General features: G+C 51.1%; 1 protein-coding gene across 1 annotated transcript in view; it reads left to right on the plus strand.

Moving 5' to 3' along the window:
• The window catches only part of LOC137327794 (polypeptide N-acetylgalactosaminyltransferase 18-like), a 440,866-nt gene that overhangs the window by 232,151 nt on the left and 189,735 nt on the right, over positions 1 to 18,980 (plus strand). Inside the window, exon 2 of the mRNA XM_067993601.1 lies at positions 18,334 to 18,529. Coding sequence (XP_067849702.1) covers positions 18,334 to 18,529 — 196 coding nt within the window. The remainder of the gene's footprint in view (positions 1 to 18,333; positions 18,530 to 18,980) is intronic.

Raw genomic sequence — 18,980 nt, forward strand, 5'->3', positions numbered from 1 at the left:
ATCAGGAGGTCAAGCCCTGCTCGAGGTTGACGTCACAATGCCAGAGATGCCGTCTTTCAGATGCCGTCCAACCAAGTTCCTATCTGGACGTAAATGGTGCAATCGCACCATTTGGTGAAGAGCACGGGGTTTGTCCTTGCCTCTCGGCTAACATCCCGTTCCTTAACTGACACCACTAAGTGCTGGGTGAAACATTAATCCGTCTCTCCTCGCAACAGATGGAGTGTTTTCAGCGTTTTCTGTTCTTGGTCTTAAGTGGTCGCGCCGTCTCAGTCGCCGTTTGCGGGATCTTGCTGTGCCGCGCTGACTGCCCTTCAGGAGGTGGCTTTGAGACGTCCCGAGGACGTGATGTGAATACACAAGCTCTTTCCTACTCCTTCCTGAACCTCGCTCGACTTTCACGCCGATGGAAAAGGCTGGACACTGCAGTGTTGTGGCTGGTGAGCTGACGGGAGAATACTGGGCCCCTTTGTTCGAACTTGTCTGCCCCCCTTGGCATGCGAGCATTTTTTTTCAGTGCAGGTGTGGAGCTCAAACGAGATCGGCCAGGTTTGAATGAAGCATTTGTGTCTCCTGTAGCAGATTTGACCCGATGCCAAAAACATAAGAGATTACTTAACAAGGTTACACTTGGCTGGTTAAAAGGAGGCTTTAATTACTGCTTTCCCAACAGACTTCATAAAACTACAGCTCTATAAATCTATACTTTGCACCAGTAACTGTCCAAAATTCCACTCATAATCTTTAACGAAGCTTTATTCCTAATTTCTAAACATTTGGTTGAAGAGGTTTTCCGATGCGACAGTGGAATGAATCATAGAATGTTCCAGCACAGAAACAGGCCATTCAGCCCATCAAGTCTCCGCTGGCGTTTCACTCAACATGGGCCACCCAGTCTAATCCCACTCTCCCCCTCACTCCCCACACCCTTTAATATCCCACCCAGTCTAATCCCACTCCCCCCCTCACTCCCCGTACCCTTTAATATCCCACCCAGTCTAATCCCACTCTCCCGCTCACTCCCCGTACCCTTTAATATCCCACCCAGTCTAATCCCACTCTCCCCCTCACTCCCCGTACCCTTTAATATCCCACCCAGTCTAATCCCACTCCCCCCCTCACTCCCCGTACCCTTTAATATTCCACCCAGTCTAATCCCACTCTCCCCCTCACTCCCATTAATATCCCACCCAGTCCAATCCCACTCTCCCTCTCACTCCCCACACCCTTTAATATCCCACCCAGTCTAATCCCACTCTCCCCCTCACTCCCCGTACCCTTTAATATCCCACCCAGTCTAATCCCACTCTCCCCCTCACTCCCCGTACCCTTTAATGTCCCACCCAGTCCAATCCCACTCTCCCCCTCACTCCCATTAATATCCCACCCAGTCTAATCCCACTCTGCCCCTCACTCCCATTAATATCCCACCCAGTCTAATCCCACTCTGCCCCTCACTCCCTTTAATATCCCACCCAGTCTAATCCCACTCTGCCCCTCACTCCCATTAATATCCCACCCAGTCTAATCCCACTCTCCCCCTCACTCCCATTAATATCCCACCCAGTCTAATCCCACTCTGCCCCTCACTCCCATTAATATCCCACCCAGTCTAATCCCACTCTCCCCCTCACTCCCTTTAATATCCCATCCAGTCTAATCCCACTCCCCCCCTCACTCCCCGCACCCTTTAATATCCCACCCAGTCTAATCCCACTCCCCCCCTCACTCCCCGTACCCTTTAATATCCCATCCAGTCTAATCCCACTCCCCCCCTCACTCCCCGTACCCTTTAATATCCCACCCAGTCTAATCCCACTCTGCCCCTCACTCCCATTAATATCCCACCCAGTCTAATCCCACTCTCCCCCTCACTCCCATTAATATCCCACCCAGTCTAATCCCACTCTGCCCCTCACTCCCATTAATATCCCACCCAGTCTAATCCCACTCTGCCCCTCACTCCCATTAATATCCCACCCAGTCTAATCCCACTCTCCCCCTCACTCCCTTTAATATCCCATCCAGTCTAATCCCACTCCCCCCCTCACTCCCCGCACCCTTTAATATCCCACCCAGTCTAATCCCACTCCCCCCCTCACTCCCCGTACCCTTTAATATCCCATCCAGTCTAATCCCACTCCCCCCCTCACTCCCCGTACCCTTTAATATCCCACCCAGTCTAATCCCACTCTCCCGCTCACTCCCCATACCCTTTAATATCCCACCCAGTCTAATCCCACTCTCCCCTCACTCCCCACACCCTTTAATATCCCACCCAGTCTAATCCCACTCCCCCCCTCACTCCCCGTACCCTTTAATATCCCACCCAGTCTAATCCCACTCTCCCCCTCACTCCCCGTACCCTTTAATATCCCACCCAGTCTAATCCCACTCTCCCCCTCACTCCCATTAATATCCCACCCAGTCTAATCCCACTCTGCCCCTCACTCCCATTAATATCCCACCCAGTCTAATCCCACTCTCCCCCTCACTCCCCACACCCTTTAATATCCCACCCAGTCTAATCCCACTCTCCCCCTCACTCCCCGTACCCTTTAATATCCCACCCAGTCTAATCCCACTCTCCCCTCACTCCCCGTACCCTTTAATATCCCACCCAGTCTAATCCCACTCTCCTGCTCACTCCCCGTACCCTTTAATATCCCACCCAGTCTAATCCCACTCTCCTGCTCACTCCCCGTACCCTTTAATATCCCACCCAGTCTAATCCCACTCTCCCCTCACTCCCCGTACCCTTTAATATCCCACCCAGTCTAATCCCACTCTCCCCTCACTCCCCGTACCCTTTAATATCCCACCCAGTCTAATCCCACTCTCCCCCTCACTCCCCGTACCCTTTAATATCCCACCCAGTCTAATCCCACTCTCCCCTCACTCCCCGTACCCTTTAATATCCCACCCAGTCTAATCCCACTCTCCCCCTCGCTCCCCGTCCCCTTTAATATCCCACCCAGTCTAATCCCACTCTCCCCCTCACTCCCCGTACCCTTTAATATCCCACCCAGTCTAATCCCACTCTCCTGCTCACTCCCCGTACCCTTTAATATCCCACCCAGTCTAATCCCACTCTCCCCTCACTCCCCGTACCCTTTAATATCCCACCCAGTCTAATCCCACTCTCCCCCTCACTCCCCATACCCTTTAATATCCCACCCAGTCTAATCCCACTCTCCCCCTCACTCCCCATACCCTTTAATATCCCACCCAGTCTAATCCCACTCTCCCCCTCACTCCCCGTACCCTTCAATAACGTCAGTGTCGGGAAATTTTTAGAGCAATGATTCGGGACAGAATTAATTGTCATTTGGAAAAACACAGGTTAATAACTGACAGTCAGCGTGGATTTGTTAAAGGCAAATCAATTCAGACAAACTTGATTGAGTTATTTGATGAAGTAACGGAGAGGGTCGATGAGGGTAGTGCGGTTGATGTTGTGTATATAGACTTTTAAAAGGCATTTGATAAAGTACCACATAATAGACTTGTTTGCAAAATTAAAACCCATGGGATTGAAGGGACTGTGGCAGTGTGGATACAAAATTGGCTAAGGGACAGAAAGCAGAGAGTAGTGGTAAACGGTTGTTTTTCAGACTGGAGGGAAGTTACATCGAGTTACATCGAAATTATAGCACAGAAACAGGCCATTCGGCCCAACTGGTCCATGCTGGTGTTTATGCTCCACACGAGCCTCCTCCCCCTCCTGCTTCATCTCACCCTATCAGCATATCCTTCTATTCCTCTCTCCCTCATGTGTTTATCGAGCTTCCCCTTAAATCCATCTACACTATTCGCCTCAACTACTCCTTGTGGGAGCGAGTTCCACATTCTCACCACTCTCTGGGCGAAGAAGTTTCTCCTGAATTCCCTGTTGGATTCGTTGGCGACTACTTTATATTTATGACTTGTGGTTTTGGACTCATCTTCTCTACGTTCACCCTATCAAATGCTCTCATAATCTTAAAGACCTCTATCAAGTCACCCCTCAGCTTTCTCTTTTCTAGAGGAAAGAGCCCCAGCCTGATAAGTATATCCCCTCAGTTCTGGTATCATCCTTGTGAATCTTTTTTTGCACCTTCTCCAATGCCTCTATATCCTTTTTATAATATGGAGACCAGAACTGTTCACAGTGCTCCAAGTGTGGTCCAACCAAGGTTCTATACAAGTTTAACATAACTTCTCTGCTTTTCAATTCTGTCCCTCTAGGAATGAGCCCCAGTGCTTGATTTGCCTTTTTATGGTCTTATTAACCTGCGTCGCTACTTTTAGTGATTTGTGTATCTGTACCCCCAGATCCCTCTGCTCCTCTCCCCATTTAGACTCTGATTATCCAAGCAGTATGTGACCTCCTTATTCTTCCTACCAAAATGCACCACCTCACACTTATCTATAGTGAAATTCATTTGCCCATTCTGCAAGTTTATTAATACCCTCTTGGTGTTCCCCAGGGGTCAGTATTAGGACCACTGCTCTTTTTGATATGTATTAATGACCTGGACTTGGGTGTAGAGGGCATATAGGGTGTAAGGATAAACCCAGCAACTACAGGCCGGTCAGTTTAACCTCGGTGGTGGGGAAACTTTAATCCAGGACAAAATTAACAATCACTTGGACGAGTGTGGATTAATAAAGGAAAGCTGGCACGGATTTGTTAAAGGCAAATCGTGTTTAAAGAACTTGATTGAGTTTTTTGATGAGGTAACAGAGAGGGTCGATGAGGGGCAATGCAGCTGATGTGGTGGATATGGCATTTGATAAAGTGCCGCATAATAGGCTTGTCATCAAAATTGAAGCCCCATGGAATAAAAGGGGCAGTGGCAGCATGGATACAAAATTGGCTAAGGGACAGGAAACAGAGAGTAGTGGACTGGAGGGAGGTGTTCAGTGGTGTTCCCCAGGGGTCGGTGCTGGGACCACTGCTTTTCTTGATATATATTAATGACTTGGACTTGGGTGTACAGGGCACAATTTCAAAGTTTGCAAATGACACAAAACTTGGAAGTGTAGTGAACAGTGAGGAGGATAGTGATAGACTTCAAGAGGAGATAGACAGGCTGGTGGAATGGGCGGACACGTGGCAAATGAAACTTAACGCAGAGAAGTGCGAAATAATACATTTTGGCAGGAAGAATGAGGAGAGGCAATATAAACTAAACAGTACAATTCCAAAGAGGTTGCAGGAACAGACACCTGGGGGTAAATGTGCACAAATCTTTGAAGCTGGCAGAGCAGGTTGAGAAAGCGGTTAAAAAAGCATACGGGATCCTGGGCTTTATAGTTTGAGGCATAGAGTACAAAAGCAAGGAGGTTATGTTGAACCTTTATAAAACACTGGTTCGGCCACAACTGGAGTATTGTGTCCAGTTCTGGGCACCGGACTTAGGAAGGATGTGAAGGCCTTAGAGAGGGTGCAAAAGAGATTTACTAGAATGCTTCCAGGGATGAGGGACTTCAGTTATGTGGAGAGACTGGAGAAGCTGGGATTGTTCTCCTTAGAGCAGAGAAGATTAAGGGGAGATTTGATAGCGGTCTTCAAAATCAGGAACGGTTTTGATAGAGTAGAGAGGGAGAAACTGACTGGCTACTGGCTGGAGGGTTGGTATCCAGAGGACACAGATTTAAGATAATTGGCAAAAAAGCCGGGGGGGGGGAATGAAGAGAAATCTTTTTATGCAGCGAGTTGTTCTGATCTGGAACGCACCACCTGAAAGGACGGTGGAAGCAAATTCAATAGTAACTTTCAAAAGGGAATTGGATAAATACTTGAAAAGGAAAAATTTGCAGGGCTGTGGGGAAAGAGCATGGGGAATGGGACTAATTGGAGAGCTCTTTCAAAGAGCCAGCATGGACACAATGGGCAGAAGGGCCTCCTTCTGAGCTGTAAGATTCTATGACTCTTTTTGCATTCTCGAGATGTCCCGAAGCACTTCAGAGCCAATGAGTTACTTTTGAAGTGTTCGTCACTGTGGTCATGTGGGCAATGCAGCTGGCAATCTGTGCTCAGAGACGCTTCACAAAGAGCAATGAGATAAAAAGGAAGAGAAAGAAAGGGTTTTGCATTTTTAAAGCGCCTTTCACAATCTCAGGACGTCTCAAGGCACTTTACAACCAATGGAGTACTTTTGAAGTGTAGCCACTGTTAGACTGCACCTGGAGTTACTGTGAGCAGTTCTGGGCACCGCACCTTCGGAAGGACATACTGGCCTTGGAGGGAGTGCAGCGTAGAATGATACCCGGACTTCAAGGGTTAAGTTACGAGGAGAGATTACACAAATTGGGGTTGTATTCTCCGGAGTTTCGAAGGTTAAGGGGTGATCTGATCGAAGTTTATAAGATATTAAGGGGAACGGATAGGGTGGATAGAGAGAAACTATTTCCGCTGGTTGGGGATTCTAGGAGTAGGGGGCACAGTCTAAAAATTAGAGCCAGACCTTTCAGGAGTGGGATTAGAAAACATTTCTACACGCAAAGGGTGGTAGAAGTTTGGAACTCTCTTCCGCAAACGGCAATTGATACTAGCTCAATTGCTAAATTTAAATGTGAGATAGATAGCTTTTTGGCAACCAAAGGTATTAAGGGATATGGGCCAAAGGCAGGTATATGGAGTTAGATCACAGATCAGCCATGATCTTATCAAATGGCGGAGCAGGCACGAGGGGCTGAATGGCCTACTCCTGTTCCTATGTTCCAATGTTCCGATGTAATGCAGGAAACGCAGCAGCCAATTTGTGCACAGCAAGATCCCACAAACAGCAATGAGATAAATGACCAGATAACCTGTTTTTTAATGATGTTGGTTGAGGGATAAATTATTGGTCAGGATACCAGGGGGAGCTCCCCCTGCCCTTCTTTGAAATAGTGGCCATGGGATCTTTTACGCCCACCTTAAAGGGCAGACGGGGCCTCGGTTTGATGGCTCATCCGAAAGACAGTGCAGCACTCCCTCAGTACTGGCACTGGGGGTGTCAGCCTGGATTATACACTCAAGTTTCTGGATTGGGGCTCGAGCCCACAGCCTTCGGACTCAGAGGCGGGTGGGCTCCTCCACTGAGCCACGGCTGACGGTAAAAAGGAAAGGGCATTCGCGTCAGAAATTTACAAATCTTATCAATCTTCAATCAGAAATATAAGCACTGCCAAGATGGGGCGCACAGTAATTGAGAGAAACTTTTTCCCGCTGGGGAGTGGGGGAGTCCAGGACAAGGGGAGATAACCTTAAAATCAGAGCCAGGCCATTCAGGAGTGAAGTCAGGGAAACACTTCTTCACACAAAGGGTGGTTGAAGTGTGGAACTCTCTCCCACAAAAAGCAGTAGATGCTCGCTCAATTAATCATTTTACATCTGAGAATGCTGGATATTTGCTGGCCGAGGTTATTAAGGGATATGGAGTCAAGGCAGATAAATGGAGTTGGGATACAGATCAGCCGTGAACTCATTGAATGGCGGAACAGCTCCAACAACACTCAAGAAGCTCGACACCATCCAGGACAAAGCAGCCCGCTCGATTGGCAACCCATCCACCACCCTAAACATTCACTCCCTTCACCACCGGCGCACCGTGGCTGCAGTGTGTACCATCCACAGGATGCACTGCAGCAACTCGCCAAGGCTTCTTCGACAGCACCTCCCAAACCCGCGACCTCTACCACCTAGAAGAGGACAAGGGCAGCAGGGACATGGGAACAACACCACCTGCACGTTCCCCTCCAAGTCACACGCCATCCCGACTTGGAAATATATCGGCCGTTCCTTCATCGTCGCTGGGTCAAAATCCTGGAACTCCCTTCCTAACAGCACTGTGGGAGAACCTTCACCACACGGACTGCAGCGGTTCAAGAAGGCGGCTCACCACCACCTTCTCAAGGGGCAATTAGGGATGGGCAATAAATGCCGGCCTCGCCAGCGACGCCCACATTCCACGAACGAATAAAAAAAAAACAGGCTCGAGGGGCTGAACGGCCTACCCCTGTTCCTATGTTGAAGTTTCAGCTGTAGTTACAGGGTCGTGGCTCCAGTAGTTGGCATTGGCTGTTTGTTGTTGGTGGGTGGTTTTTATTCAGAACAAAATATGACTGCGAAAACAGGTGATGAATGAACGAGCAGGAACGAGACATAAAATAGACAAGAAACCGTAGCAGACAGACCAGTCCCACAGCAGGAGAAGATTTATAGGGGTGCCTGCGAAAGCAAAATGGAAGCACTGTTTATTCAAATTAATTCAGCAGCAGTGAAATAAATTAAACTCCTTCAAAGGAGAACGAGACGTATTGAAAGATCTCCCCATTACCCGTCTCCTGAACTGGTTTGATTTATTTTTTTGTTTCTGTAGGTGTTTTTCCCAATGCCGTTTATAAATGTTCTTGATTCTGTGTGGTCTCTCTCCCCTCTACCCCGCCTCCCCCGAAATGTTCTGAGCAATATGTCTTTTTTTTTATTCGTTCATGGGATGTGGGCGTCGCTGGCGAGGCCGGCATTTATTGCCCATCCCTAATTGCCCCTTGAGAAGGTGGCGGTGAGCCGCCTTCTTGAACCGCTGCAGTCCGTGTGGTGACGGTTCTCCCACAGTGCTGTTAGGAAGGGAGTTCCAGGATTTTGACCCAGCGACGATGAAGGAACGGCCGATATATTTCCAAGTCGGGATGGTGTGTGACTTGGAGGGGAACGTGCAGGTGGTGTTGTTCCCATGTGCCTGCTGCTCTTGTCCTTCTAGGTGGTAGAGGTCGCGGGTTTGGGAGGTGCTGTCGGAGAAGCCTTGGCGAGTTGCTGCAGTGCATCCTGTGGATGGTACACACTGCAGCCACAGTGCGCCGGTGGTGAAGGGAGTGAATGTTTAGGGTGGTGGATGGGGTGCCAATCAAGCGGGCTGCTTTATCTTGGATGGTGTCGAGCTTCTTGAGTGTTGTTGGAGCTGCACTCATCCAGGCAAGTGGGGAGTATTCCATCACACTCCTGACTTGTGCCTTGTAGATGGTGGAAAGGCTTTGGGGAGTCAGGAGGTGAGTCACTCGCCGCAGAATACCCAGCCTCAGACCTGCTCTAGTAGCCACAGTATTTATATGGCTGGTCCAGTTAAGTTTCTGGTCAATGGTGACCCCCAGGATGGTGATGGTGGGGGATTCGGCGATGGTAATGCCGTTGAATGTCAAGGGGAGGTGGTTAGACTCTCTCTTGTTGGAGATGGTCATTGCCTGGCACTTATCTGGCGCGAATGTTACTTGCCACTTGTGAGCCCAAGCCTGGATGTTGTCCAGGTCTTGCTGCATGCGGGCTCGGACTGATTCATTATTTGAGGGGTTGCGAATGGAACTGAACACTGTGCAGTCATCAGCGAACATCCCCATTTGTGACCTTATGATGGAGGGAAGGTCATTGATGAAGCAGCTGAAGATGGTTGGGCCTAGGACACTGCCCTGAGGAACTCCTGCAGCAATGTCCTGGGGCTGAGATGATTGGCCTCCAACAACCACTACCATCTTCCTTTGTGCTCGGTATGACTCCAGCCACTGGAGAGTTTTCCCCCTGATTCCCATTGACTTCAATTTTACTAGGGCTCCTTGGTGCCACACTCGGTCAAATGCTGCCTTGATGTCAAGGGCAGTCACTCTCACCTCACCTCTGGAATTCAGCTCTTTTGTCCATGTTTGGACCAAGGCTGTAATGAGGTCTGGAGCCGAGTGGTCCTGGCGGAACCCAAACTGAGCATCGGTGAGCAGGTTATTGGTAAGTGTCGCTTGATAGCACTGTCGACGACACCTTCCATCACTTTGCTGATGATCGAGAGTGGACTGATGGGGCGGTCGTTGGCCGGATTGGATTTGTCCTGCTTTTTGTGGATGGATAATGTGAATGCACGCACAAGACTCCTGCTCAGACCCGGTCACCGTAAGACGCACGCAACCAGAGATTAAGAGACTTGGTGTCGGAGTGACGGTTTTTCTAAAGCGAAAATCGAAAACAAGCATCATGAGGGCTTTGGTAGTGCAGACGGGGAGAAACTTTCTCCACTGGCAGGAGGGCCGGTAACCAGAGGACACAGATTTAAGATAAAAAAAACGGCCAGGAGGGGAGATGAGGAGAAATGTTTTCCCGTAGCGATTTGGAACGCGCTGCCTGAAAGGGCGGTGGAAGCAGATTCAATCGTAACTTTCAAAAGGGAATTGGATAAATACTTGAAAAGGAAAAAATTAGCAGGGCTCCGGGGAAAGAGCAGGGGGGGGGGAGAGTGGGACTAACTGGATAGCTCTCTCAGAAAGCTGGCACGTACACGATGGGCCGAATGGACCCCTCCAGCACTGTACCATTCTACGATTCTGCGAACAGCTGGGAACAGAAATATGCCAGTCACATCTGTGCGCGGGCATGACACGGAAACAGATGTTAGCTCACACTGCCGTACGCGTTCCGACCCGATCCTGAAGCTGCATATAGTTACCCTGAAGTTTCTTTTGCGGAGTTGATGGTATATACATGTGCATTTTTATTCTCGAAGATGCATCTCCTGATGCAGCCGTCTCCTGTGTTAAACCACAATTGTGTTTTGAGCTGTGCTTCTGATCCCCTCATGAATAGACAGTCCATACAAGAATAATTTCAAGGATTTGAAGCTCTATTTTATGAGGAAAGGGTGTCAGAATTGAATTGTTTTAGGAACATAGGAACAGGAGTAGGCCATTCAGCCCCTCGTGCCTGCTCCGCCATTTGAGAAGATCATGGCTGATCTGTGATCGAACTCCATATACCTGCCTTTGGCCCATATCCCTTAATACCTTTGGTTGCCAAAAAGCTATCCATCTCACATTTAAATTTAGCAATTGAGCTAGTATCAATTGCCGTTCGCGGAAGAGAGTTCCAAACTTCTACCACCCTTTGCGTGTAGAAATGTTTTCTAATCTCGCTCCTGAAAGGTCTGGCTCTAATTTTTAGACTGTGCCCCCTACTCCTAGAATCCCCAACCAGCGGAAATAGTTTCTCTCTATCCACCCTATCCGTTCCCCTTAATATCTTATAAACTTCGATCAGATCACCTCTTAACCTTCGAAACTCCAGAGAATACAACCCCAATTTGTGTAATCTCTCCTCGTAACTTAACCCTTGAAGTCCGGGCATCATTCTAGTAAACCTACGCTGCACTCCCTCCAAGGCCAATATGTCCTTCCGAAGGTGCGGTGCCCAGAACTGCTCACAGTACTCCAGGTGCGGTCTAACCAGGGTTTTGTACAGCTGCAGCATAACTTCTGCCCCCTTGTACTCCAGTCCTCGAGATATAAAGGCCAGCATTCCATTAGCCTTATTGATTATTTTCTGCACCTGTTCATGACACTTCAATGATCGATGTACCTGAACCCCTAAGTCCCTTTGGACATCCACTGTTTTTAACTTTTTACCATTTAGAAAGTACCCTGTTCTATCCTTTTTTGATCCAAAGTGGATGACCTCACATTTGTCTACATTGAATTCCATTTGCCACAGTTTTACCCATTCACCTAATCTATCAATATCGCTTTGTAATTTTATGTTTCCATCTACACTGCTTACAATGCCACCGATCTTTGTGTCTTCAGCAAACTTAGATATGAGACTTTCAGTGTAGGTACAATGATTGCAGGGTTGGGTGGGTGGTGGAGATGGGAGTGGGTTGGGTGGGTTATCAATAAAAGTGACCGTGTAGCTGTCAGATTGTCTTAAAAACTCAACTGGTTCACTTTTTGGTCTCTGTGTAACCCGATGCCATTATCTTTTCCTTGATGCTGAAACCCTCATCCCTGCCTTTGTTACCTCCAGACTCGACTGTTCCAACGCTCTCCTGGCCGGCCTCCCATCTCCCACCCTCCATAAACTCGAGCTCATCCAAAACTCTGCTGCCCCCCGTATCCTAACTCGCGCCAAGTCCCGTTCTCCCATCACCCCCCTGTGCTCGCTGACCTACATCAGCTCCCGGTCCGGGAACGCCTCGATTTAAAAATTCTCATCCTTGTTTTCAAATCCCTCCATGGCCCTCGCCCCCCCTCCCTATCTCTGTGACCTCCTCCAGCCCCTTACAACCCTCCGAGATCTCTGCGCTCCTCCAGTTCTGGCCTCTTGCGCATCCCCGATTTCCATCGCTCCTCCATTGGCGGCCGTGCCTTCAGCTGCCTGGGCCCTAAGCTCTGGAATTCCCTCCCTAAACCTCTCCGCCTCTCTCTCCTCCTTTAAGACGCTCCTTAAAACCTACCTCTTTGACCGAGCTTTTGGTCACCTGTCCTAATATCTCCTTATGTGGCGTGGCGTTAATTTATGTTTGATAATCGCTCCTGTGAAGCGCCTTGGGATATTTGACGACATCAAAGGCGCTATTTTAATGCAAGTTGCTGTCGAGTTTCTGTTTGTTTCTTGAGTGGCACAAGAATAATCAGAGAGACAATTCACGAGTCGATTTGTTGGGGCTCCAGTTGAGATCACGCCTGAATCTTAACTAAACAGGGCACCACATCGCGAGACCTGCCTCTGTGGCACTGTCAGGCAAGTAAGCTTGCTGCCTTCCCTGGAGTTTGAGGTAATGAGTTTCTCAGATCCATTCCTTGTCATTTCGAGAAGGATTTTGCCTTGAGTTCGGTGTAAAATTCATTCAGTTTTCCACCAGGGAAATCGCACAATGCGACCCAGTGAATAGAAACGGGACCGCACAAGCACAGATTGCGTTCATCGAGGAGTCATCCCTTAGCGGTGTATCACTGCTCGCCTTGTAACCGATGCTCTTTGTACAATCTATACCCCTGCAGCTAACTCTGGTGCAGGCAACATCGAAGTTTTAAAACTTCGGAAACGTATCGCCTCCAGACTCCGTGACTGAGGGAGGCTTTCAATCACTCCATCGTACGTACGGCACAAGAGAAGGCCATTCAGCCCATTGCGCCTGTGCCGGCTCTTTGGAAAAAAAAAGCTCCAATCCCTCGCTCCCAATCTCCAATTAGTCCCAATCCCTCGCTCTTTGCCCACAACCCTGTAAAAAAAAAATTTCTCCCTTCAAGTATTTATCCAATTCCCTTTTAAAAAGTTACTCTTCCAACGCCCTTTCAGTGTTTTATGAACGTTTTAAATTCTGGCGTCATTGGGTGCCCCCCTCGCTGAGTTTGAGGATTTGAGAGTCAGGACTGCAAACAGAGAAACGCAAAAGTGTGTTTTCTGAATATGAACCTTTGATGATTCGCAGGTTAATTGTCTTCTTCCTGGGACTTTTCTCCCCCTTATTTTCAGCAGCTGGTGTTTTATTTGTGAAACATGTAACTGAGTCTCAGGGTAATAAATGGTGATGATCTGACACCCCTCCTTCAGAGAGTGCCAATTCCACCATCGCCAGGGAGCAGGAAACAAAGACTACATTGGAAGTAGGTCCCCAGCGTATTGTTATATTTAGCAGCCAATCACTGATGAATGATCCCTTTTCTGGTATTTATTATTTTGTTCTTTTCTTTCTGTTTGGTTTTCCTGAGAGGGCGAGTGGTGGATCAGATAACAGGCCTCCCCCTGGACCAATCCCAGGCCTCTCCCTGGACCAATCCCAGAGCTCTCCCTGGACCAATCCCAGACCTCCCCCTGGACCATTCCCAGCCTCTCCCTGGACCAATCCCAGACCTCTCCCTATACCGCTCCCAGACCTCCCCCTGGACCAATCCCAGACCTCCCCCTGGACCAATCCCAGACCTCTCCCTGGACCAATCCCAGACCTCCCCCTGGACCAATCCCAGACCTCTCCCTGGACCAATCCCAGACCTCCCCCTGGACCGCTCCCAGACCTCTCCCTGGACCAATCCCAGACCTCTCCCTGGACCAATCCCAGACCTCCCCCTGGACCAATCCCAGGCCTCCCCCTGGACCAATCCCAGACCTCCCCCTGGACCAATCCCAGACCTCTCCCTGGACCAATCCCAGACCTCTCCCTGGACCAATCCCAGACCTCTCCCTGGACCAATCCCAGACCTCTCCCTGGACCATTCCCAGCCTCCCCCTGGACCAATCCCAGACCTCCCCCTGGACCGCTCCCAGACCTCCCCCTGGACCAATCCCAGGCCTCTCCCTGGACCAATCCCAGGCCTCCCCCTGGACCATTCCCAGACCTCTCCCTGAAACATTCCCAGCCTCTCCCTGTACCATTCCCAGACCTCCCCCTGTACCAATCCCAGACCTCTCCCTGAAACATTCCCAGACCTCTCCCTGAAACATTCCCAGACCTCTCCCTGTACCAATCCCAGGCCTCTCCCTGGACCAATCCCAGACCTCCCCCTGGACCATTCCCAGACCTCTCCCTGAAACATTCCCAGACCTCTCCCTGTACCATTCCCAGACCTCTCCCTGAAACATTCCCAGACCTCTCCCTGTATCATTCCCAGAACTCTCCCTGTACCATTCCCAGACCTCTCCCTGAAACATTCCCAGACCTCTCCCTGAAACATTCCCAGACCTCTCCCTGTATCATTCCCAGAACTCTCCCTGTACCATTCCCAGACCTCTCCCTGGACCATTCCCAGACCTCTCCCTGGACCATTCCCAGACCTCTCCCTGTATCATTCCCAGACCTCTCCCTGTCCCATTCCCAGACCTCTCCCTGTATCATTCCCAGACCTCTCCCTGTACCATTCCCAGACTCTCCTTGTATCATTCCCAGCCTCTCCCTGTACCATTCCCAGCCTCTCCATGTACCATTCCCAGACCTCTCCCTGAAACATTCCCAGACCTCTCCCTGTATCATTCCCAGACCTCTCCCTGTATCATTCCCAGCCTCTCCCTGGACCATTCCCAGACCTCTCCCTGGACCATTCCCAGAACTCTCCCTGTACCATTCCCAGACCTCTCCCTGAAACATTCCCAGACCTCTCCCTGTATCATTCCCAGCCTCTCCCTGGACCATTCCCAGACCTCTCCCTGTATCATTCCCAGCCTCTCCCTGGACAATTCCCAGACCTCTCCCTGTATCATTCCCAGCCTCTCCCTGGACCATTCCCAGACCTCTCCCTGTATCATTCCCAGCCTCTCCCTGGACCATTCCCAGACCTCTCCCTGTACCATTCCCAGACCTCTCCCTGTACCATTCCCAGACCTCTCCCTGTATCATTCCCAACCTCTCCCTGTACCATTCCCAGACCTCTCCCTGTACCATTCCCAGACCTCTCCCTGGACCATTCCCAGACCTCCCCCTGTACCATTCCCAGACCTCCCCCTGGACCATTCCCAGACCTCCCCCTGTACCATTCCCAGACCTCTCCCTGTATCATTCCCAGCCTCTCCCTGGACCATTCCCAGACCTCTCCCTGGACCATTCCCAGACCTCCCCCTGTACCATTCCCAGACCTCCCCCTGTATCATTCCCAGACCTCCCCCTGTACCATTCCCAGACTCTCCCTGGACCATTCCCAGCCTCCCCCTGTACCATTCCCAGACTCTCCTTGTACCATTCCCAGATTCTCCCTGGACCATTCCCAGCCTCTCCCTGTACCATTCCCAGACCTCCCCCTGGACCAATCCCAGACTCTCCCTGTACCATTCCCAGACTCTCCTTGTACCATTCCCAGCCTCTCCCTGTACCATTCCCAGATTCTCCCTGGACCATTCCCAGCCTCTCCCTGTATCATTCCCAGACCTCCCCCTGTATCATTCCCAGACCTCTCCCTGTACCATTCCCAGACTCTCCTTGTACCATTCCCAGCCTCTCCCTGTACTATTCCCAAACCTCTCCCTGTACCATTCCCAGACCTCTCCCTGTATCATTCCCTGACCTCTCCCTGTACCATTCCCAGACTCTCCTTGTACCATTCCCAGCCTCTCCCTGTACTATTCCCAAACCTCTCCCTGTACCAATCCCAGACCTCTCCCTGTACCATTCCCAGACCTCTCCCTGTACCATTCCCTGACCTCTCCCTGTATCATTCCCAGACCTCTCCCTGTATCATTCCCAGACCTCCCCCTGTATCATTCCCAGACCTCCCCCTGTACCATTCCCAGACCTCTTCCTGGACCATTCCCAGACCTCTTCCTGTATCATTCCCAGACCTCCCCCTGTATCATTCCCAGACCTCCCCCTGTACCATTCCCAGACCTCCCCCTGGACCATTCCCAGACCTCTCCCTGTACCATTCCCAGACCTCCCCCTGGACCATTCCCAGACCTCTCCCTGTACCATTCCCAGACCTCTCCCTGGACCATTCCCAGACCTCTCCCTGAAACATTCCCAGACCTCTCCCTGTCCCATTCCCAGACCTCCCCCTGGACCATTCCCAGACCTCTCCCTGTATCATTCCCAGACCTCCCCCTGGACCATTCCCAGACCTCTCCCTGTATCATTCCCAGACCTCCCCCTGTCCCATTCCCAGACCTCTCCCTGAAACATTCCCAGACCTCTCCCTGGACCATTCCCAGACCTCTCCCTGGACCATTCCCAGACCTCCCCCTGTACCATTCCCAGCCTCTCCCTGTACCATTCCCAGACCTCCCCCTGTACCATTCCCAGACCTCCCCCTGTACCATTCCCAGCCTCTCCCTGGACCATTCCCAGACCTCTCTCTGGACCATTCCCAGAACTCCCCCTGTACCATTCCCAGACCTCCCCCTGTACCATTCCCAGACCTCTCCCTGGACCATTCCCAGACCTCCCCCTGTACCATTCCCAGACCTCCCCCTGTACCATTCCCAGACCTCCCCCTGTACCATTCCCAGACTCTCCCTGTACCATTCCCAGACCTCTCCCTGGACCATTCCCAGACCTCCCCCTGTACCATTCCCAGACTCTCCCTGGACCATTCCCAGACCTCCCCCTGTACCATTCCCAACCTCTCCCTGGACCATTCCCAGACCTCCCCCTGTACCATTCCCAGACTCTCCCTGGACCATTCCCAGACCTCTCCCTGTACCATTCCCAGACCTCTCCCTGTACCATTCCCAGACTCTCCTTGTACCATTCCCAGACCTCTCCCTGAAACATTCCCAGACCTCTCCCTGGACCATTCCCAGACCTCCCCCTGTACCATTCCCAGACTCTCCTTGTACCATTCCCAGACCTCTCCCTGTACCATTCCCAGACCTCCCCCTGTACCATTCCCAGACTCTCCTTGTACCATTCCCAGACCTCTCCCTGTACCATTCCCAGACCTCTCCCTGGACCATTCCCAGACCTCTCCCTGGACCATTCCCAGACCTCTCCCTGTACCATTCCCAGACCTCTCCCTGGACCATTCCCAGACCTCTCCCTGGACCATTCCCAGACCTCTCCCTGTACCATTCCCAGACCTCTCCCTGGACCATTCCCAGACCTCTCCCTGGACCATTCCCAAACCTCTCCCTGTACCATTCCCAGCCTCTCCCTGTACCATTCCCAGACCTCCCCCTGTACCATTCCCAGCCTCTCCCTGTACCATTCCCAGACCTCCCCCTGTACCATTCCCAGACCTCCCCCTGTACCATTCCCAGCCTCTCCCTGTACCATTCCCAGACCTCCCCCTGTACCATTCCCAGCCTCTCCCTGTACCATTCCCAGATCTCCCCCTGGACCATTCCCAGACCTCCCCCTGTACCATTCCCAGACCTCTCCCTGTACCATTCCCAGACCTCTCCCTGTCCCATTCCCAGATCTCTCCCTGTACCATTCCCAGACCTCCCCCTGTACCATTCCCAGACCTGTCCCTGTACCCCGTGCTCAAGCCTCTGGAATGGGGCGAGAACCTCCGACCTTCCGACTCAGCGTTGAGGGAGCTACCTGAAGAAGGATAGGCCTCAGAGAAGCAAAACATCTTGACAAATATTCTCTCCGCACTTGGAGGAAAACGATCCAGGAGAGATGTACCTCCTTGTTAGCAGAAGTGCATCGTAGGAACATACGACATTGATGGGCAGGAATAGACCAATGGTCCATCCAGCCTGCCCCACACCACAATGGACGGAGCATCCTGACCTCACGCTCCCTCCCTCCCTCCCTCCCTCCCTCCCTCCCTCCCCGCCATGCCCCACCCCCTCCGCAGCCATGAAATCTCAGGCAAGTGGAGCAATGTGTTGTGGACGCTGGGGTAATTTGTCAAATGTGAGGACTCGGTTTGGATCTTTGCCCACCGGGACCAGGTGTCGGGAATTCCCACCCGATTTTCCGCCTCGAACCCTCAATCATAAGACTCCCGCGCCTGTATTCCCAAGACGTGCTCCCCAGTGGGTGAAGTTTCACGGTGGCAAACGCCGTTCTAGCCTCATGTGATTAGCACACGTCGCCGTGAGAAGGTTACCCGTTTGTCTCCGCGGTAAGTCTTTCCCCCCACCATTTGACCCCTGACCTCCGCCCTCCTTTGACCTTTCAGAGCTCCCGCAGAAGCAAGTGGAGAACGTGGCCGGCGATGGGGTCACAGAATCCTCCCTCTTCGCCCACTGGGGACGCGACCTCACCCCCGAAAACCGGCGGACTGCTCTGAAGATGTTCCAGTACTATGGCTATAACAGTTACCTCAGTGACCAGCTGCCACTGGACAGGCCGATTCCGGACTTCCAGCCTGATGGGTAGGTTGTCTACGTAACGCTGCGTCAATTATTTTTTTTCAGGGGAGGTATGACCTGAAATTCCTGACGGCCATTTGCCGACTTCCGCCCTGACTCTGGTGGGAACCTGGCAGAGCCCCACTGCCCTCCCCAACACTATATTGCCAGGATTCCCCCCCCATGGGATCACAGGAACTGCTGATGAAAAAAAGGTCCATCTGGTTTACCTTCTACCAGCCTGGAAGTCGCTCGTTGCAATGATAATTGGTTAAGTTACGTTACGAGGCGAGATTACACAAATTGGGGTCGTATTCTCTGGAGTTTTGAAGGTTAAGGGGTGATCTGATCGAAGTTTATAAGATATTAAGGGGAACGGATAGGGTGGATAGAGAGAAACTATTTCCGCTGGTTGGGGATTCTAGGAGTAGGGGGCACAGTCTAAAAATTAGAGCCAGACCTTTCAGGAGTGAGA

Source organism: Heptranchias perlo, chromosome 12, assembly GCF_035084215.1.
Source record: "Heptranchias perlo isolate sHepPer1 chromosome 12, sHepPer1.hap1, whole genome shotgun sequence".
Taxonomy (NCBI): Eukaryota; Metazoa; Chordata; class Chondrichthyes; order Hexanchiformes; family Hexanchidae; genus Heptranchias; species Heptranchias perlo.